At 46.7% G+C, this 22,137-nt stretch overlaps 1 protein-coding gene across 1 annotated transcript in view; it reads left to right on the forward strand.

Moving 5' to 3' along the window:
- LOC143923711 (uncharacterized) overlaps positions 1 to 6,965 on the forward strand; it is a 512,582-nt gene extending 505,617 nt beyond the window's left edge. The window contains exon 11 of the mRNA XM_077447518.1: positions 6,492 to 6,965. Coding sequence (XP_077303644.1) covers positions 6,492 to 6,889 — 398 coding nt within the window. The 3' untranslated portion in view covers positions 6,890 to 6,965. The remainder of the gene's footprint in view (positions 1 to 6,491) is intronic.
- The last annotated feature ends 15,172 nt before the right edge of the window (positions 6,966 to 22,137 follow it).

Below are 22,137 nucleotides of genomic sequence, written 5' to 3' on the forward strand. Positions count from 1 at the left end.
AGCAGAAGCTGATTAACAGGTGCCAACCAATGGCTGTCCGCTGCCACCCTCTGATAGTGGAGGAGGCAGACTGGATGGAGATCTGCATATATATAACAATGCAGAGCTCAGTCCTGTCAGCGGGGATGTGCTGGATTTTGTTTTCCCACAAAGCACATCCCTTAGTGAAAACAGCACACAGTCCACATAAACACTGGTTAGGCACACACTTCACCCTTTGATTGCCCTAGATCAGGGATATGCAATTAGCGGACCTCCAGCTGTTTCAAAACTACAAGTCCCATCATGCCTCTGCCTCTGGGTGTCATGCTTGTGGCTATCAGAGTCTTGCTGTGCCTCATGGGACTTGTAGTTCTGTAACAGCTGGAGGTCCGCTAATTGCATATCTCTGCCCTAGATGATTAATCTCTTCCCAGCCAGTGTCATTTGTACAGTGACAGTGCCTTCATTTAGCACTAATCACTGTATTAGTGTCACTGGTCTCCACAAAGTGTCAGTTAGTGTCAGATTACCCTCCATACTATCCCAGTCCTGCTATAAGTCACTGATCGCCACCATTACTAGGATGATTAAAAAAAAAATACAATTCTAGTTGAATTTTTATAGTTTGTAGACTTTACAAATATTTGTGTAAACCAATCAATATACACGTATTGGGATTTTTACCAAAAACATTTAGCAGACTACATATTGGCCTAAATTTATGAAGAAATTTGTTTATTTTCACATTTTTTTTATTAGGTGTGTTTTATAGCAGAAAGTAAAAAATATTGTTTTTTTTTTCAAAACTGTCAGTCTTTTTGTGTTCATAGCACAAAAAATGAAAACCGTAGAGGTGATCAAATACCACCAAAAGAAAGCTCAATTTGTGGGGGGGGGAAGGACACAAATAAAAATTTTGTACAGCGTTGCATGACCACACAATTCAATCAGATAAAATATTGCAGTGCTGTATAGCAAAAAAATGGCCTGGTCATGAAGGGGAGGGGGGTAAATCAACTGGATAAACTAGCAAATCCAGAAGAAATTACTCAAAAAGAAGAAATAAGAGTTTATAGACTATGTGGTCCCTAGTCAAAGTGCAGATTTGATTCCCATTTAAATATTGTGGAAGAATTTGGGATGGGCAGTTAAAGGGATTGTAAAGGCAGAAGATTCTTTATCTTAATGCATTCTATGCATTAAACGCTACCCGACCACCCGCCATCATTATACTGCGGCAAGGTGGCTGGACAGCGCGAACCACCGTAGGTGTACAACGGTCTGTGGTTGTGATGTAGCAGGCCCCATGGGTTCAGCAGACTTGATGTCCGCCGGTGACCCGTGATTGCTGTATACAGAGACAAAACGGGGATCTGCCTATGTAAACAAGGCAAATCCCTATTTTGACAGGGCGCATCATGGAGATCTGCTGTTGACCGTGCAATTGTCAGTTAAAGCGATGCAGGGCCGTATCGCAAGAAATGGTCTGGTTATTAAGGGGGCAAATCTTCTGGGGCTGAAGTGGTTAAGATAAAAAAAACATTTTGTGTGTAGAAGCCTCCCCAGCACCCCCTATTTGCTTACCTGAGCCCCTTCTCACTCCAGCAATGTCCACAAATGACTAAGTCGTCCGGGACACTACTCCTGATTGGCTGAGACACAGCAGCAGCGCCATTGGCTCCCGCAGCTGTCAATCACAGTCAGTCAGCCAATCAGGGGAGAGAGGTTGGGGCTCAATGTTTGAATGGACACACAGAGCTGTGACTCAGCTCGGGTGTCCTCATAGAAAGCTGCTGAGGGTGGAGGCACTTGATAGGAGGGAGGAGCCAGGAGCAGCAAAGAGGGACCCACAAAGAGGAGGATCTGGGCTGCTCTGTGTAATTTAATCTCAATATATATATACAGCTGTTCTGTGAAGCCCTCAGAAGTTTGTTAGAGAATCTTAGCGAACAAACAGCATCATGAAGGCCAAGGAACACACCAGACAGATCAGGAATAAAGTTGTGCAGAAGTTTAAAGCAGGGTTAGGTCATAAAAAATATCCCAAGCTTTGAACATCTCACTGAGCACTGTTCAATCCATCATCCGAAAATGGAAAGAGTATGGAACAACTGCAGACCTACCAAGACACGGTCGTCCACCTAAACTGACAGGCTGGACAAGGAGAGCATTCATCAGAGAAGCAGCTAAGAGGTCCATGGTAACTCTGGAGGAGCTGAAGAGATCCACAGCTCAGGAGGGAGAATCTGTCCACAAGACAACTATTATGCCCTGTACACACGAGCGGACATTCTGACAACAAAATCCTGGATTTATTTCTGACGGATGTTGGCTCAAACTTGTCTTGCATATACGGTCACACAAAAGTTCTCGGAACTTTTGACAGTCAAGAACACTACGACGAGCCGAGAAAATTAAGTTCAATGCTTCCGAGCATGCATCGTATTGTTTCTGAGCATACCTAGGAATTTTGCGCGTCGGAATTGCTACAGACGATTGGAATTTCCGTCGGAAAAATAGAGAACCTGCTCTCAATCTTTTGCTGGCAGAAATTCCACCAGCAAAAGTCTGATGGAGCATACACACGCTCGGAATATCTGACCAAAAGCTCCCATCACAATTTTTTTCCAATGGAAAATCCGCTCGTGTGTAGGCGGCATTAGAGTCTGCAAAAAACTTGAGACTGGGGCGGAGGTTCACCTTCCAACCTTCCAGCAGGACAGCAACCCGAAACATACAGCCAGAGCTACAATGGAATGGTTTAGAATAGATCAAAGCTTATTCATAGTGAGGAGAAACATAAAAAAAGATGGCAGCAATGGGTACTGTTTGGTAAAACGGAAGAGTTTTCCTGGGGTTACTGGAAAGAGGGGACGTCCAGGAAGATAAACGAAGGAGCGAGCGAGTGGGGGAGGGAGGGCTGTAGGCCCCCCCCTTTTTTTTTTTTTTGGGGGGGGGGGGGGTGGGTGTTAGGGAAAAATAATAAAATAAATGATAAAATGAATACAAATGCACACCACACTTTTCACATATTTATTTGTAAAAATGTTGAAAACCATTTATCATTTTCCTTCCATGTGCCACTTTCTGTTGGTCTGTCACATAAAATCCCAATAAAATACATTTACGTTTTTGGTTGTAACATGACATCATGTGGAAAATTTCAAGGGGTGTGAATACTTTTTCAAGACACTATAAGTATAACATGTTTGTTATTTATTTTTTATTTTTTTTAAACGAGACTTTACAATCACTTTACTGTAAGGAATTCTACAAACATCTTTCCACTGTCAAAGATTCTGAGAATACCTATCACCTTTATCTGTGATAGATTTAATGTTTGTCTGTTCAGCTATGCTAAAACATTCAACATTTACTATGGGGTAGAAATGAGCAAAAGACAAGAGCTTTGTGTAGCAGAACCTCCAAAGGGGATGCTGACTGATGATGAAACATGATTAAATAACAAACATGTTGTACTTACCTGCTCTGTGAAGTGGTTTTGCACAGAGCAGCCCAAATCCTCCTCTTCTTGTGTTCCCAGCCAGCACTTCTGGCCCCTCCTCTTGCTGAGTTCACCTACAACAAGCTGCTTGCTCTGGAGGCACTCATGCGCGCTCGCTCCCAAGCTTCCTCCTCACTGGCTGTGATTGACAGCAGGGGAAGCCAATGTACCCCTACTCCTTCACATTGGGGGGGGGGGGGGAGATTGTGATAAGCCCCCTGCCCGCAAACTGCCACAATCATAGCCCAGGGTTGTCGGGAAGACGCCCTTTTCCCCAACAAAATGCACCCCCTTCCCCCATGTTGAGGGCATGTGGCCTGGTATGGTTCTTGGGGGGGGGGGGGCGCTCGCTCATCCTGCATGCTCAGATAAGGGCCTTGTATGGACTGGGGGGGGACCTAGATGTGGCTCTTTTCATGTTTTTTTTTGCAGCCACAACGTCTGTTTAAATATCTTTTTTTTTCTTTAGAAGTATTAGTTTTGCTGCAGCAGGTTCTTTACATGGTACAGATGCACCACTTTACATGCAGACTAAGGGGACCCCAGGGCACTATATTTAAAGGAATTTTTCATTTTTATTGTTTCACTTTAAGCATTATTAAAATCAGTGCTCCTGAAAAAAATGATTGCTTTTAAAGATCTTTGCATTAATATACATGTCTCCCAGGGCAGTACTCGGGTCCCCATACCCTTTTTATGGCCAGTAATTTGCATATGAGCCTTCAAAATGGGAACTTTAGATTTTTCATGTTCGGGTCCCATAGACTTTAATAGTGTTTGCGGCTTGGGGCCAAATGTTTTCCCTGTTTGAGAGTTCTGGTGCAAACCAAGCAGGGTGATGTTTGGCGGCCCATCTCCATTAGACACTATAAGTAACCATCCTCCTGCAGCTTGTATGGAAAAAAAAACCATTTTGGGAAAGCCCCCGCTCTATAACTATGAAAAAGCAGAGAGCACAAGTGACAGGAAGGTAAGCCAGATGGAGGAATCCGAGAGAGATGCAGGTACATTCATATTAGATTTTATTTGCAACAGCTTCTGAGCAGTCTACAAGTTCAGGGTGACCCTATAGCTGAGGCCATCAGCAGGGGTCAGAGCTGTAAACAGTCCAGGATTGCAAAAATCAGCAATTGCTAGGTCTGCAGGGTCCCCAAATCAGGGGAGCTTGTCTCTCACTGACAGCTGATCTCAGAGACATTGATCTCCTGACTTCCCATAGGTGGATTTATTTTTTCACATTTTAGATTTGTACTTCCATTGTCTTGTTATTAGAGTATAACTAAAGGCAAAACTGTTTTTTAGTTATGGACAGAGGAGATGGTTTAGAACTTCTGTCAACTTTTATTGCTGTTGTAGTGGCCATAACCCTTTATAGGGTGGCCTTAACTTACTGGGCTTACCGGTTACTTCCGCTTGGCTGGTTCTTCCAGGTCTAGGGGTTCCCAGGGTTGATACCCAACAACTTGAACGCTGACACAAATAAAGTCCCTTTGAAAGGTTTTATTTTGCAGTGATAACATCCAATAACACAATCTCTCATGGGAACAGAGGGCACGGGTGAAGAACTCCGGCACCTTGAACTGCAGATCTAAAAAAGTCTCTAATTCCACCCAGAGAGTAGCCACTCGCAGTTGGGTACTTCAAGGCTGAACAGATCTCTAGCCAGAGATCATGGCAGTCAGCACGTTGACTCAAATCTTGAAACAATCCTACGAAGTGTACAAGTTGTAACTAAGGGTGAACAGGAACGTTTTTCTTCAGTACCTGGAACATTCTCTGTCTCCTTAATAGTACCGGAAAAAGAGTGGATTCGTCAGTGTCCTTCCCAACTCAGTAACCAGGCACTTCTCAGGATGCTACTTGTTGGCCCTCCTCCGAAGAGTCCTCCCCCGGTCACTTCCACGAGCTGTAGTGCCTCTCCAAGCCGAGAGCACACCCGGACACCTTGAATCCTCCCTCAGTTACTGCACCTCGGACTAGCCGGTTCCAAGACTCGGGAACAAACGGATCCCTACCCCAGACCAGGCAGGTCTATTGGGAGTAACTAACAGGAACATGTTGCGGGATGTCGAACACCCCGTGACCGGGACCCCTCACGGGGCTACCCCGGTCCTGGAAAAAAAACAGACCACACAGGCCTCACAAACTCCTCTCCCTTGAACACGTGACCTCAACATCTTAAGTACCCCTTCCCAGACTTTCCAGCGGGGCCCGGCACTCCCACTGATTCCGAGAAGGCTGATACTCAAAACGTCCAACCAGGCCTGGTTCTAGCCTGTAATGTGCACCTCACTGCTCACACGACCAGGCAGAACTTCTAAAACAGCCAGACTGATGTCAAGGCCGACCTACGTAATTAACCCTCAGAACCCCTACTGTTCTGAGGCAAAAACTACATTTACATCTGTATGACATTTTGTCCAAAATGTCATCCGCTACACTGTCTATGTCCTAATTAGGGAGATCCCCCTCTCTATTCGTCCTGTTTACCATTATCATTGAAAGTGAAAGTAAAATAAAATCCCAAATTTTAGGTTGTCCCCAGAAAAGTAACAGAGGGGAAATCTCCAAACAGGGACACTAGTTTTGGTGATCTGGGTGTCCCCAAGGGATTCCCTTAATTTGTAGGGATTTCCCCTCACTTCCTATTTTTGCTATGGGACAGGAAGTGAAGGTAAATCTCTGCAATGGGAAGCAGATGGCAAAAAATAAATTAACAGGGGTTATAACTCTACCTTACTCGATCAAAAATTAGAAAAAAATAAGTTTTTCCTATAGTTCTACTTTTTTAATTTTCTTTGATGCTCCCACTTCTAACACTGCAGCCCCTTCTTCCAGTCGATGTGTCTGGTCCTCTAATGTTCTCACAAAAATATCTAAATCAGACATCGTACCCACAATCTATTTGTACCTTATAGGAGTGTGTCATCTATATAAGACAAATACTGTACTGTAAAATACATTGTGACTTACAAATATCTTCTAAATACCTTTTTGTTTTCAGATCTGCCCCGTCCACAAGTTGGAAAGATCAATATTCCCAAACTGGAGGAAGATAAAGAGGCCACTCTGACCTGTGATATCTACGGATCTTTCCCAAAGTATATAAATGTGAGCTGGTATAGGAAGGAACCCGGGACAGACGCACATCCGAGTATAACACCTCTGCCTAATGATGCCTTTAAAATCCATACCAAGAAGATAGATAAAGATAAGACCTGTCAATCATCACTGACATTCACCCCATCACTCAGCAGAGACCAGGGGGCAGAATTCATCTGTAGGGTGGAATATCCCAGCCTGGAGCAGCCAGTAGAGAAGACAACGGGTCCTATAAAAGTGACCACACATTCTGTGAATGGGGCTGTTAAAGCGCAACAAAAGGCTTCTTCAAGACAGTAACTGGACTTGGTAATAGTTTAGACTATGTGATGCACAAGTCTCATAAAGTATAAAAACGTTTACTTTCTTAAACTGAGCCAAATCCTCCTTCATTTGTATCTCATACACCACCCCTCAGATATTGCGGCTCATTGTGGGAAAGTTTTAGCAGCAGAGGCAGTGCTGTCAATCCAGATAGCAGTATAGACAGGACTGTGGCCAGGTTCTGATTGACAAGCTACAGGTTGATAGCCACACCCCCTGAACATGGGCGTCCGCAGAACTTTTTTTGGGGGGAATCAATTTAAGGTCACCCATGCTCTGACCCTTTTCGACAATGTCATTATCACGGTCAGAGACTGCAGACATAGTACAGGAGATGGTCAGAGACTGTGGACATGGTACTGGAGACGATCAAAGACCGCATACATGACACAAGAGACTGTAAGAGACTGTGGACATGGCACAAGAGATGATCAGAGGCTGCATACATGACTCAAGAGACTGTAAGAGACTGCGGACATGGCACAAGGGACTGTAAGAGATTTCATACATGTGGGGGGTGACAGAGAGAGACAGAGGGGCAGCAGTTGCAATTCCTGCTTGTCCTTGTTCTCTGAACACCCGGTCAGTCTGTCCTCCAGGCCTGGGAGTGGCGAGGAGGTTTAAGGAGTCCCAGGTTTACAGGCTATGGGAGGCGTCAGGGATGCTGTGCTCACTGTACCTGGCATCTTGCTGCTCTCCTTTCCCGCGGCCTCTGTCTCCTGGGCTGTTTGCTCACACTATGTAGATCGGGTGATGTCCTCCTGCCCACCCCTTGATGCCTTTGAAGTCCTGTTCCTTGCACCATCTGTCAACGGCCCTGCTAAACTGTGTACAGGTGTGAGCAGGTCCGGTCACCGGTGTTTGGATAAGGACCGAGTGGGGAACCCCCGATCCGATCCCTGATTCTGGGGGGACCTGCGGACGCCCATGCCCCTGCAACATTCTCCTCCTACTTTGGTTCAAGCAGACACAGCCTACATGAGAGTGACAATTCTGCTCTGAATTCAGGAGCAGTGCAGCATCGTTACCTCCCCACCACAGGAAGATGCATTAGGTGAACTTCACTGGCAGGAGAAACAGGTATTTGTGGGACTTTGCAGGTGACAAAGAAGATTGTAAGTGTAGATACACTTTGGATACATATTTCTCCTAAGCCTCTATTTTTCTGTTTATCTAATGCAGCATCTGCTTAGCAGTCAACACAGCACATACACCTGAACTCTGATTTTCTCCCAGCCTTAAAGCTGAACTCCAGGGAAGATAAAGACCCTCCTTTGCAGGGGGCTGCCCCCTCACTACAAGGGTTAAATGCTTTTAAGGTCTAGGGGGCCATGAACAGCTCCATCAGGCTTTTACATGTTTTAAGACCAGCCTCCTTTTCTCTATGTTCTGACAGAAAAAAAGCATTTTCATAGGTTATGTCATAACTTCTTAGGGTACAATATAATTCAGAATATAAAACATAACACAATTTAATAGAATGCACAATATAAAGTAATGCGATAAGATCATTTGTAGCATGTCACTCTGTTATTATTCACTTATGTTTTAATATTTTTAATGGTATAAGTATTAATTAATAGTACTTTTATGATTTTATCTTTTTTAATCCATTTTATCGCACCCTATTTTATGGATTTGGTAAATTTGTTAAGTTCATTCAGTGAGTCCCTTGATCATGTTATTTGTTTATAGATTCTAACTAAATAATTGTCATGGTTGTGCAGTAATGTTTGTCTGTCAGCCTACCTTTCTATTCTGACTCAGATTGTTGTGAAGCGACTTATCCCTTGTAATGCCACGTACACATGATCGGAATTCGGCCAGTGAAAGATCGGAAAATGTGACCGTGTGTATGCTCCATCGGAATTTAGCTAGCTGAATTCCCACCAGCAAAAATTTGACAGCATGTTCTTAATTTTTCCGATGGAAAAACTTTCTATCGGAAATTCTGATTGTGTTTATGCAATTCGGATGCGCAAAAAGTCACGCATGCTCAGATTCCACTACGAGATGGAAGGTATTGGCTACTGGGTATTGAACTTCCTTTTTTTAGTCCCGTCGTACGTGTCCGTGTGTATGCAAGACAGCTTGAGCGAAATCCCATCGCAATTCCATCGGGAAAACCATCACAGCTTTTACCGACCAAAATTCTGATCATGTGTACCGGGTATAAGACCTCTATGCCTTGCCTGTATAAGATATAATCACTGAGGACAATCCTCATCAGATAGCTTGAACTCACCAAATACCAATTCCATCCACAAAAGGTGCTTTTATTTTGAACATCAGATTGGCAGGATGTAAACTAAATATAAACGTCCATAGAAAATGGTTAGGAAAATGATTAGGAAAACAATCTATATAAATTCTATGCCCCGTTTGGGCGGCACACTCTCCATGTGTTCAGCTTAAGAGGCCAGCCACTCTCACCTGGCTGCTTAAAGTGGTTGTAAACCCTTACAAACCACTTTGACCTACAGGTAAGCCTAGATTAAGGCTTACCTGCAGGTCCAAGAAATATCTCCTAAACCTACACGGTTTATGAGATATTTGCCAAAAGACGGGCACCACTGTCTACGGCGCATGCACCGTAGACAGTGGCGCAGGCGCACTGAGCGCGCCGCTGTCAGCGGTGATATGCCGCAAGTGGCGGCTCCCATGCGCATGTGCGGGAGTGATGTCATCACGGCTCCGTCGAATGACAGCGCCGGAGCAGCTAGGCCCACCGAGAAGATGGAGGCTTCGTACACAAGGGGACAGCGGTGACTTCGCTGGCTCCTGTGTCAGGTAAGTGACACATAATGGACTACTATGCGATGCATAGTAGTCCATTATGCTTTACCTTTGCAGGGAATCAAAGAGGAAGTAAACCCATCAGGGTTTACTTCCTCTTTAAGTAATCTCTCCTCAAAGCATGGCTCCACCCCAGCCCCTATAAGGGAACTCTATATTAAACTGTGCACTGCAAGCCAGCCCTGCTGATCAATATTTTGTGTTTTGGCTTCCGTGCGCTCATTGCTCGGTATCCTACGTCTGATCATGTTTACCAACTTTGGCTTGTTCTTGACTGTCCTCGCCTGCTTCATATCCTGGCCTTTGGCGTGTTCTTTGACTATCCCTACAATAGACAAACAATATATTTGGGGGGAACACTCTAAAAGATGCATTAAAGATGGTGCAGCCATAGACTGGGAGATCCTGCTTCTCTGAATCATGAGAGCCATACACTCCTTTATATGGGAGAACCTGAGGTCTCCACCCATGATGCAATTAGACACTAATGAGAGGTACCTAATGAGGGAGTGGGGTGCTCCTCACGCAAAAGGACTTGGTCAGAATCCATACAATAGACAAACAAGATATTTGGAGGGCACACCCTGAAATATGCATTAACAATGGTGCAGCCATAAGACCATACAACAGAACAAAATATTACAGCGCACACATGCAAAAAAGACATTAGTGTCCACCTGTGTCATGGGTGGAGACCTCAAGTTCTCCCATATAGAGGAGTGTATGGCTCCTATGGTTCCGAGAAGCAGGATCTCCTAGTCTATGGATAGTGTAGGACCCACTAATCATGGGGTACTTTGTCACAGTAAGTGGGCTTAAGCACCATATAGCAATATGGTGTGACCAAATCCCCATATTTTTTTATAATGTTTTTAGAAAATGTCTAGGTGTTTCAAATAAGCCTTACTGGAGGTAAATGTCTTTTTTGCATGTGTGCGCTGTAATATTTCGTTCTTTGACTATCCCTATCTGCTTCTTGCCCTGACCTTTTGGCTTATCGCCCAACTATCCTTTGTTGTTCCAGGCTGCTGCTTCCTTTGTATCCTCCGGTAGTCTACTGTGAGCTGGGAGAACCTGGGGCCGTGACCTGGAGCCAGACTGCAACAAAGTCCATCCCCACCATCAGGGGCCCTGGTGAACACCTGCTGGCTCTTAGATTCCATGGCCTGGGAAATCTCATGCTCCAGACTACCTGCTTTCCTGAACCACCCAGGGCTCAATCCGCAGCAGTCAGCCGTTGGGGTCCACTAGCTTGCGGTGCACTCCTGACCCCAACGGGGTGCATCTGTCACCTGGTGACCAAACAATAATGATATAATTGAATATGTACCAAAAGTTTTTTAGGAATGTTGACTTTGTTTTTGTCTTTTGTTAATTGTATCCTATTCCCTTAAATATATATTGTTTTAACACTATGATTTTGTATTTGTTTTATAGCCCTGATGAAGTGTGTTGAGCCTCCGAGACAGGTTGCATGTTTTAGGTGATCTTATTATGAATCATTAAAGCTACTTGGACTCTTTTGGCATTTATTCTGGTGCTCCTGTTGTGTTTTTACGTTTCTGGGTGCCCACCCGCCTTGCTTTACATGAGCAGTCTCTCCAGAGCCAGTGAACTCACTGAGTAATTATGCTTCCTCTTTTTTATTGACCAAACAAGATTTGACACTCCTATACCTCCTGTATGCGTCTTTTTAATTAGGTAGACTTCACAGGCATGAATGGGTTAAAAACGAGGAAAATCAACACTTGATTAAATTAGAAGTGAAGTGAAAATTCACGGACTCAACCCAATTGAGGGGTGGGGGATCCCGGAGTTCAGTAACAGGCTGAAGGGGAAATAGAAAATATACCAAGAGAGAGTAGCTCCAAAGGGAAACACACAGCAGTGTAATAGTCACAAAAATAGAATATATTTATTAATAAGATTTCCACAAAAAGGTAACATTCACCACACCGCAGTAAAAACCATTAAAGGCAACGTTTTCGGCTCACATGCATTACAAGGGATGAGCTTCAAGTTTGAGTCAAACTCATGTTCGACTCGAACATTGCCTGTTAGCCAGTTCGCCGAACAGCGAACAATTTGGGGTGTTCACAGCTAATTCGAAAAACCGCGGAACACCCTGTAAATGTCTATGGGAGAAATCTAAAGTGCTAATTTTAAAGGCTTATATGCAGGTTATTGTCATAAAAAGTGTTTGGGGACCCGGGTCCTGTCCCAGGGGACATGTATCAATGCAAAACATTTTTTTTTTAAAACAGACGTTTTGGGAGCAGTGATTTTAATAATGTTTCAAGTGAAACAATAAAAGTGAAATATTCCTTTAAATATTGTACCGGGGGGGGGGTATATAGTATGCCTGTAAAGGAGTGCATGTTTCCCGTGCTTAGAACTGTCCCTGCACAAAGTGTCATTTCTGAAAAATACAGATAACAGTCATTGATAAAAATAAAAAAAATGCATGGGGGTCCCCCCCAAATTCAATTACCAGGCCCTTCAGGTCTGGTATGGATATTAAGGGGAACATTGCGTCAAGTTTTTTTTTTTAATGGCGTGGAGTTCCCCCCAAAAATCCATACCAGACCCTTATCCGAGCATGCAACCTGGCAGGCCGCAAGAAAAGATGGGGGGCGAGAGAGCGTCCCCCCTCCTGAACCGTACCAGGCCACATGCCCTCAACATGGGGAGGATGCTTTGGGGGTCTGTAACCCCTCATAGCACCATGTCCCCATGTTGATGGGGACAAGGGCCTCATCCCCAACCCTTGCCCGGTGATTGTGGTGGGATGCGGGCGGAGGGCTTATCAAAATCTGGAAGCCCCCTTTAACAAGGGGACCCCCAGATCCCAGTCCCCTCCCCCTGTTTGAAATGGTAACGGGTACATTGTATCCCTACCATTTCACAAAGGAAGTGTAAAAAAAATTGTAAAAAAACACAGACACCGTTGGCATTATTATTAAAAATAAAAAAAATATAAAAAAAGATTCCAGCGGTGGTAATCCACTCTCGGTATCCTGCGATGGATGATCTCTCCTCTCCAGGTCCAGGGTCCAACGATAATGTCCAGCGCAGAGCATCCTGTCTCCACCAGAGACACTGCAGGAATCCTGGCAGCCTGACAGGTCTCTTAGCTGAGGATGGGGCCACCCGTCACGTGACCCCGTCCCCCTCTGACGCAAGGGGAAACCCAGGCTTCCCCAGTGACGTGTGGGTGACCCCCACCCCCCTCTGATGTAACGGAAACCTGCGTCCCAGGTCTCCAAACACTTTTTATAACAATAACTTGCATATAAGCCTTTAAAATTAGCACTTTAGATTTTTCATGTTCGAATCTCATAGACTTTAGCGGTGTTCGGATGTTTGAACAAATTTATTGCCTGTTCGCATGTTCTGATGCGAACCGAACTGGGGGGTGTTCGGCTCATCCCTATGCATTACCCACTATCATACCAGCAGTCAACTGTATGCAGCAATGAGGCACTTAGTTGAAAGCACTGAGGCCAAGGAATTGATGAAACGATTATGAATCTAGCTAGATCATTGGTTTAAACGCATCAAAAATAGTCCTTGAAAACAATGAGGGGAACCAATCCGTCCGTATTGTGTGGACTGCTTGTTGATTAAACAAATGCCTGCGGGCGCTTAATGGAAGATGAAGGATCAGATCAACTAGCATGTACAAAACCTGACAGAGGAACAGAGGCAGAGACTAACTGTTGATATTACAGCCTGATATGTGAAGGTGAGAGGACATCCACTCAGCGGTGGAAGCGGCAGTGCAGCCAGGATGAAGTCCCTGGAACAAGCTCCCCCAAGGCCGCGCTGATGCTCCTTCATCACTGACAGATCTGTTGATGTGGGTAGTGGGCCGCCAGTAAAGTCTCTTTCAGAGTTCCACAACCCTCCGGGTCAGCGGATCAGCATGAGAGCTGATGCGGACATGGAGGTGTATAAGATGCTGATAGCACTTCTCCAATCTTCAAAGCTCAGACAGCTTGGTGCGCGCCATGAAAGCAGATGGCTGTATGCGCTGGGAGTTGATCAATTGATCAGGCCCTGATGAAACTCACATCATGTGAGTGAAATAGATTGGTGTTTCAACATCATCTAACCCGGCTTCACCTGCATCTGCACAGCTTCTTTCATCTGCCTCCCCACCTGATCAATTGATCAACTCTCAGCACATACAGCCATCTGCTTTCATGGCATGCAAGGCCTGTGGCCATGGGCGTCCGCTCTCTCCTCTGGATCACAGCGCTGGATGGCTGTGTTCGGCGGCCGCTCTGTAACACAGTCCCGCCCCCCCAGACCAACTCGTGTGATAGTAGAGAGAATCAACGCCTATCACATGAGCCAGTCTGGGGGGGCGGGACTGTGTTACAGAGCGGCCGCCGAACACAGCCATCCAGCGCTGTGATCCAGAGGAGTAGATGTCCATCCGTGCTACAGTGCCTGGATAGGAGGATCGAGGAGGGGGGCTGCAGTGCTCTCTTCCACCACCGCACTCTCCTGCCCCCCGTGCTCTCCTCCACCACCACACTCTCCTCAGGGCCAGATTAAGAACATCATGGGCCTGGTGCTGAGGATTTTGGTGGGGCCTTTTATAAACCATAAATAAATAAAAATGCAAAACTATTTTTTGTTATAACAAATTAAATTAAAGAGAGAGAGGGAGGATGAGAGAGAGAGAGAGAGAGAGAGAGAGAGAGAGAGAGAAAGAAAGAAAGGGGATGAAAGAGGTGTGAGGGGTAAGGGAGGGAGGATGAGAGAGAAAGGGGGGGGATGGGAGAGAAAGGGTGCACATGAGCATGTGTGGGAATGACATCAACGCAGCCTGGTCAAGGCAAGTGACCGAAGGCACAGAACCCAGAGGGAAGACCGGGGTGAAGATGGAAGTGCCCGGGCCCCGCTGGATTGATCACAGCACAGCACTGGAGGGCTCAGTCTGACAATTTAAGTGTACCCTAATGTGCTAATATGCTGGGCATACTTGTACATTATGGCATAACCTACCCCAGGGCCTCTAAAAAGTAGTAATGTTAGAAAAGTTTATTACCGCTTTAATATCACAGGAGCCTCTCATGGGGCCCCCTACTGACCCTGTGGCCCTTGGGCAGTGCCTAAGTGCATAGTTGTCAACATTTCAAAAATACTTTCAGGGATGCTTTTTTTTGCAAGTGCTATATTTAGAATAGCTGACATCCCCCGTGTTCCTCTATACATCAGAATAGTAATTACAACATGAAATAAGTACTAATAATGGGGCAGAACAAATATGAGGACTGTGAGATTTCCTTTAGTTGAACTGACAAAAGTGCCCATTCTAGAGCTGGTAACATTGAGGATATTCAGTATAATTTTAAAGAACATTTTTTGTGGGTAAGAGGCATAGGAGAGGAGTATGGATGGTATTACAGTGGGAAGTATGTGCAGGTGAGGGAGAGGAATGTGGAGGGTCTAACAGTGGGCACTATGTACATGAGAGGAGTGCAGAGGGTATAACAGAAGGCAATATGTACAGGAGAGTAGTGTGAAGGTTATGACAGTGGGCAGTATGCACAGCAGAGGAGTGTAGAGGGTATGACATTGGGAACTATGTACAGGAGAGAAGTGTGGAGAGTAGGACAGTAAGCAGTAATTACAGGAGAGGAGTTTGGGGGGAGGGTATGACGGTGGACACTATGTATAGGAGAGGAGTATGGAGGGTATGACAGTGAGTAGTATGTACAGGAGAGGAGTGTGAAGGGTATGACAGTGGGCACTATGTATAGGAGAGAAGTGTTGGAGGTATGCCAGTGGGCACTATGTATAGGAGAGGAGTGTGGAGGGTATGACAGGGAGTAGTATGTACAGGAGAGGGGTGTGGAGGGTATGACAGTGGGCACTATGTACAGGAGAGAAGTGTATGACAGCAGTCACTATGTACAAGAGAGGAGGAGTGTGTGGGATATGACAGCGGGCGTTATGTATAGGAGAGAAGTGTGGAGGGTATGACAGTGAGCAGTATGTACAGGAGAGGAGTGTGGAGAGTATGACAGTGGGCACTACAGTGCCTTGGGAAAGTATTCAGCCCCCTTGAACTTTTCAACCTTTTGTCACATTTCAGGCTTCAAACATAAAGATATCAAATTTTAATTTTTTGTGAAGAATCACCAACAAGTGGGACACAATTGTGAAGTGGAACGAAATCTATTGGATAATTTAAACTTTTTTAGCAAATAAAAAACTGAAAAGTGGTGCGTGCAAAATTATTCGGCCCCTTTACTTACAGTGCAGCAAACTCACTCCAGAAGTTCAGCGAGGATCTCTGAATGATCCAATGTTGTCCTAAATGACTGATGGTGATAAATAGAATCCACCTGTGTGTAATCAAGTCTCTGTATAAATGCACCTGCTCTGTGATAGTCTCAGGGTTCTGTTGAAAGCGCAGAGAGCATCATGAAGACCAAGGAACACACCAGGCAGGTCCGTAATACTGTTGTGGAGAAGTTTAAAGCTGGATTTGGATACAAAAAGATTTCCCAAGCTTTAAACATCCCAAGGAGCACTGTGCAAGCGATCATTTTGAAATGGAAGGAGTATCAGACCACTGCAAATCTACCAAGACCTGGCCGTCCCTCTAAACTTTCAGCTCAGACAAGGAGAAGACTGATCAGAGATGCAGCCAAGAGGCCCATGATCACTCTGGATGAACTGCAGAGAACTACAGCTGAGGTGGGAGAGTCTGTCCATAGGACAACAATCAGTCGTACGCTGAACAAATCTGGCCTTTATGGAAGAGTGGCAAGAAGAAAGCCATTTCTCAAAGATGTCCATAAAAAGTCTCGTCTAAAGTTTGCCACAAGCCACCTGGGAGACACACCAAACATGTGGAAGAAGGTGCTCTGGTCAGATGAAACCAAAATCGAACTTTTTGCCCACAATGCAAAACGATATGTTTGGCGTAAAAGCAACACAGCTCATCACCCTCAACACACCATCCCCACTGTCACACATGGTGGTGGCAGCATCATGGTTTGGGCCTGCTTTTCTTCAGCAGGGACAGGGAAGATGGTTAAAATTGAGGGGAAGATGGATGCAGCCAAATACAGGACCATTCTGGATGAAAACCTGTTGGAGTCTGCAAAAGACCTGAAACTAGGACGGAGATTTATCTTCCAACAAGACAATGATCCCAAACATACAGCAAAATCTACAAAGGAATGGTTCACAAATAAACGTATCCAGGTGTTAGAATGGCCAAGTCAAAGTCCAGACCTGAATCCAATCGAGAATCTGTGGAAAGAGCTGAAAACTGCTGTTCACAAACGCTCTCCATCCAACCTCACTGAGCTCGAGCTGTTTTGCAAGGAAGAATGGGCAAGAATTTCAGTCTCTCGATGTGCAAAACTGATAGAGACATACCCCAAGGGACTTGCAGCTGTAATCGCAGCAAAAGGTGGCTCTACAAATTATTAACGCAAGGAGGGCGAATAATTTTGCACGCCCCACTTTTCATTTTTTTATTAGTTAAAAAAGTTTCAAAAATCCAATAGATTTCGTTCCACTTCACAATTGTGTCCCACTTGTTGGTGATTCTTCACAAAAAATTAAAATTTTATATCTTTATGTTTGAAGCCTGAAATGTGGCAAAAGGTTGAAAAGTTCGGGGGGGCCGAATACTTTCGCAAGGCACTGTATGTATAGGAAAGAAGTGTAGAGAGTATGACAGTGGGCACTATGTATAGGAGAGAAGTGTGGAGAGTATGACAGTGGGCACTATGTATAGGAGAGGAGGATGAAGTAATCTAGGAAGGAAAAATGTAAAGGTTTGTGGAAGGATGTTTAGAGACTCCGTAGTGGTTAAGCGGGCCAGACAGATTGAAATTACACCAATTAAGCAGAGACCAGCCATAGTCGATCTATGTATGGGCTAGCTGGTTTTACACAAGTCAACCTATTAACTGACTTGAGTACAACCAGCCTGTCAGGTTTTCCCCAAAACAATCAGTGCTGTGAGCTATAGTCAGCCACACTAATCATTGTATTCACTGGCAGAACACAATAACACTGCGGGAGTGATTGCCCCATTCACAGGTCAGCAGGTGAGAGGGTGTGTGGGGACAGGCTGGGGAGAGAAACTAGTCAGTCCCTGGGTAGGTACTGGTTATTATCAGAGCCAGATACACACAGGTTACATACGCCACGATTGTTAGAGCGAGAGCAATAATTCTAGCACTAGACCTCCTCTGTAACGTTAAACATGTAACCTGTAAAAAAAATTCAAGCATCGCTTAGTACACAACAAAAAATTGTGCTAACTTTAGTGTGTTTTTTAATGAATGAGACAGTTTCTTTCCAAAAGAAACGTTTGAAAAATTGCTGCGCAAATATCGTGTAACATTAAAAATTTGCAAAGACCACCGTTTTATTCCATAGGGTGTCTGCTAAAACAATATATACCAGTAATGCTTGGGGGTTCTGAGTAATTTTCTAGCATAAAAAAATGATGATTTTTACATGTAGGAGAGAAGTCTCAGAATGGGGCTGGGTGGCAAGGGGCTAATTATCATAAGTAATATACAAATAATTATGATGAGCACTGTGAGTTCATCCTCTCAGTCTGCTGCAGAGTGTGCCAGCTTGTATTTATACCGGCCGCTCTGTATGTAGCTTCTGACAGGCTGTACAAGGAGCCCCGTATCTCTGGAACCATAGATGACAGCAGCCCCATATTTTAACCAGTGCTGGAGTGGGTCTTTAGCTACCTACCCCTCAAACATGAGGTCTCTGTGACTCCTGATCACCGAGCTACAATCCTCGAAGTCAATCTATTTTTTTTTTTTTTTTTTTTTTTTGGGCAAATGGGCCTATCTTGAGAAAGGGGCCTGGAGCTGCAGCTCCAATAGCCCCTATGTTAATCCGGCCCTGACTCTCCTGCCCCCCCTGCTCTCCTCCACCACCGCACTCTCCTGCCCCCCCAGTGCTCTCCTCCACCACCACACTCTCCTGCCCCCCCTGCTCTCCTCCACCACCGCACTCTCCTGCCCCCCCAGTGTTCTCCTCCACCACCACACTCTCCTGCCCCCCCTGCTCTCCTCCACCACCGCACTCTCCTGCCCCCCCAGTGCTCTCCTCCACCACCGCACTCTCCTGCCCCCCCAGTGCTCTCCTCCACCACCGCACTCTCCTGCCCCCCCCATGCTCTCTTCCACCACGTGCTCTCCTCCACCACCGCACTCTCCTGCCCCCTCCAGTGCTCTCCACCACGCACTCTCCTGCCCCCCGTGCTCTCCTCCACCACCACACTCTCCTGCCCCCCCCAGTGGTCTCCTCCACCACCACACTCTCCTGCCCCCCCCCAGTGCTCTCCTCCACCGCCACACTCTCCTGCCTCCCCCAGTGGTCTCCATCACCACCACACTCTCCTGCCACCCCCTCCAGTGCTCTCCTCCACCACCAAACTCTCCTGCCCCCCCACAGTGCTCTCCTCCACCACCACATTCTCCTGCCCCCCCCCGTTTTCTCCTCCCCTGTTCTTGCTGCTCCCCAGCTCTCCCCATCCTTCTCTAGCCACCATCCCAGTGCTTTCCCCCCCAGTGCTCTCCCCCCCGTTCCCCCCCAGTGCTATCCGCCCCTGTTCCCCCCAGTGTTCTCTCCCTCTGTTCCCCCCAGTGCTCTCCCACCAGTGCTCTCCCCCAGTGCTTTCTCCCCCCAGTGCTCTCCTCTCTCCCCCTGTTCTTTCCCCCCCAGTGCTCTCCACACCCCCCAATGCTCCCCCCCAGTGCTCTTCAGCTCTCCCCATCACTCTCCAGCCCCCACCCCAGTGCTCTCCAGCCCCCCTTACTCCCCACCCCTGTTCTCTCTGCCCCCCCCCTGGTGCTCTCCAGCCCCCCCCCCCCAGTGCTCTCTACCCTCCGTGCTCTCCACCCCTGTTCTTTTTGGCTCCCCCCCAGCACTCTCCACTCCCCACCCCTGTACTCTCCACTCCCCCTGCATTTTGCGCCCACCCATGTGCTCTCCACCCCCCATAGTGCTCTCCAGTCCCCCGTGCTTTCCACCCCTGTTCTTTCTGGCCCCCACTGGTGCTCTTAAGCTCCCCCCCATTGCTCTCCACTCCCCCCTGCTCTTTGTACCCCCCCAGTACTCTCCAGCACCCATGCTCCCCCCCTGTTTTTCTGCCCCCCCAGTGCTCTTCACCACTCCCACATTCTTAGCCCCCCCAGTGCTCTCAGCCTACCGTGCTCTCTGCCCCTGTTCTTGTTGGCCCCCCCAGTGCTCTCAAGTTCCCCCCAAGCGCTCTCCACTCCCCACCCCTGTGATCTCCACTCCCCCTCGCTCTTTGCCCCCACCCATATGTTCTCCAACCCCGCCAGTACTCTTTGCTCCCCCTTCTCTCCAACTCCCACTCAGTGCTCTCCACTTCCCCAGGAACAGAGGGCAGGCTGACTGGGGCCAGAAAATGAGGACGGCTGAAGGTGCAGGTGGCCAGGGACCACTCCATCTCACAGCAGACAGATCCTCTGGATCTGGCACCATCCACATCCAAAACGAGAACAGACCCTGCCTGCTGCTGGCCGTCATGGATATCCTGCTTGCATGCAAGGTACTGTACCAAGCATCAACAACACACCTTCCCACAGACAGGGACTGCAGACTGGGACATGGGGCACAGGAGGGGCTGCAATGATGGGCACACTGAGACTGAATTCATGGCACAGTAAAGCTGCATTTGATGGACACAGTGAGGCTGCATTTGAAGGGCACAGTGAGGCTGCATTTGAAGGGCACAGTGAGGCTGCATTTGAAGGGTACAATGAGGCTGCATTTGGTGGGCACAGTGAAGCTGCATTTGGTGGGCACAGTGAAGCTGCATTTGGTGGGCACAGTGAGGCTGCATTCACGGCACAGTAAAGCTGCATTTGGTGGGCACAGTGAGGCTGCATTTGGTGGGCACAGTGAGGCTGCATTTGATGGGCACTGGTGAGGCTGCATTGAGCTCTTGCATCAAGTCTGCAGTCTCTGACCATCCCCTGTAGCATGTCTGCAGTCTCTGAGGGAGTCTGGAGAGGAGTCAAGAGTGAGAGCACCGCCGGGATGGGGGCCATGGGAGAAGTCAGACTTGTGTGGACTGTGGACAGGAGACTATAGGATAAAACCTCCAAGCTGGAGCCGACTGACTGAGCCCTGCACAGTGCACCTGAGAGGAGGTCAGTGAAAGCACCGCCAGGCCAGTCGGGGGGGGGGGGGGTCACTGATGTAAGGGGGGAGTGAATACGATAATGTAAGGGGCACTGACATAAAGGGTTTCCTCCTTATATTAGTATATATAGAAAGGCCAGTATGGTGGCCTGGAATTATGGGAGGAGCCCGGTGGGGTATATAACTAGCCCGTTCGCCTGCCTTCCTCGTCGGTTCCGGTGCGCGATATCTGATACGTCAGAAATCAAGGGCCGACTGTTCGAGACCAAGCGTAGCGAGTTGTGTTCGTGAGTTACCGTGTTTGTTTTGATCGTGTCCGTGTTGTCAATCGTCTTGTCGTCGTTGGCGTTCGTGTGTTTTCCGTCGGAGTGTCGCATACTCAAAGAAATTGCCGTTGTCGTACAACGCGTCTGGGCCGGCTGTCGCAGGTAGGGCTTCGGCACCCATTTTTCATTTCATGTGTTACTATGTCACTTAAACACGATATCCTGAACTCACGAACCTCTCACTTTTCATTTCACGAACGTTCTAAACTGTGTCACTCGTACTCGTTACCTCATGTCACTACTCCTTTTCCGTGCGAAGGAAAGTTGTTATTTCCTTTCGAGACGCGTCGGTCGTGCCTCATCGGGCACTTCATTTCGTAGGCACGTCATTTCGAGCCGAACGACTCCCCAATCATTTCATATATATTCGAATCGGTCGAATCACTTCGATACCACAGCCGACTGCTCGTTACGTTAAATCTAGAAGTCCGGATCATTTCATATGTCATGTCCTTTCAAACGGTAAACCGGTCCGACCGTTCCAAATGCGATTCAGTTCATATATTTGAGTCATTTCAATCATTTCATTCCGTTCGAATTATTGCGATCATTTCATCTCACTTCGTATCATTTCTATCTTTCTTATGTCAGATCGAATCATTTCAATAATTTCTAATCATTTCATTTCTGTCACTTACCGCGCTCCGGTGCGAATCCTGTCGCATCCCTGATGCACCGATTCGCTTCGAAGTGCCCCAGTTTTTCGGCCTCATTTCTGTACATGCTCCAGAGACCGACTCACTCGCAGGTTCAGGCACAGTCCCTGATTCTAGTCTTTGTCATGGCATACCATTTCTGTCACTTATTTCGCTCCGATTCGAATCCCGTCGCATTCATTGATGCACCGATTCGTTCCGGTGTGCCCAGCTGTTACGCCTCATTTCAGTACATGCTCCAGAGACGGATTCTTTGTTGTAA

This window comes from Lithobates pipiens, unplaced genomic scaffold, assembly GCF_037356315.1.
Source record: "Lithobates pipiens isolate NorthernLeopardFrog02 unplaced genomic scaffold, aLitPip1_a1.2 Scaffold_22, whole genome shotgun sequence".
Taxonomy (NCBI): Eukaryota; Metazoa; Chordata; class Amphibia; order Anura; family Ranidae; genus Lithobates; species Lithobates pipiens.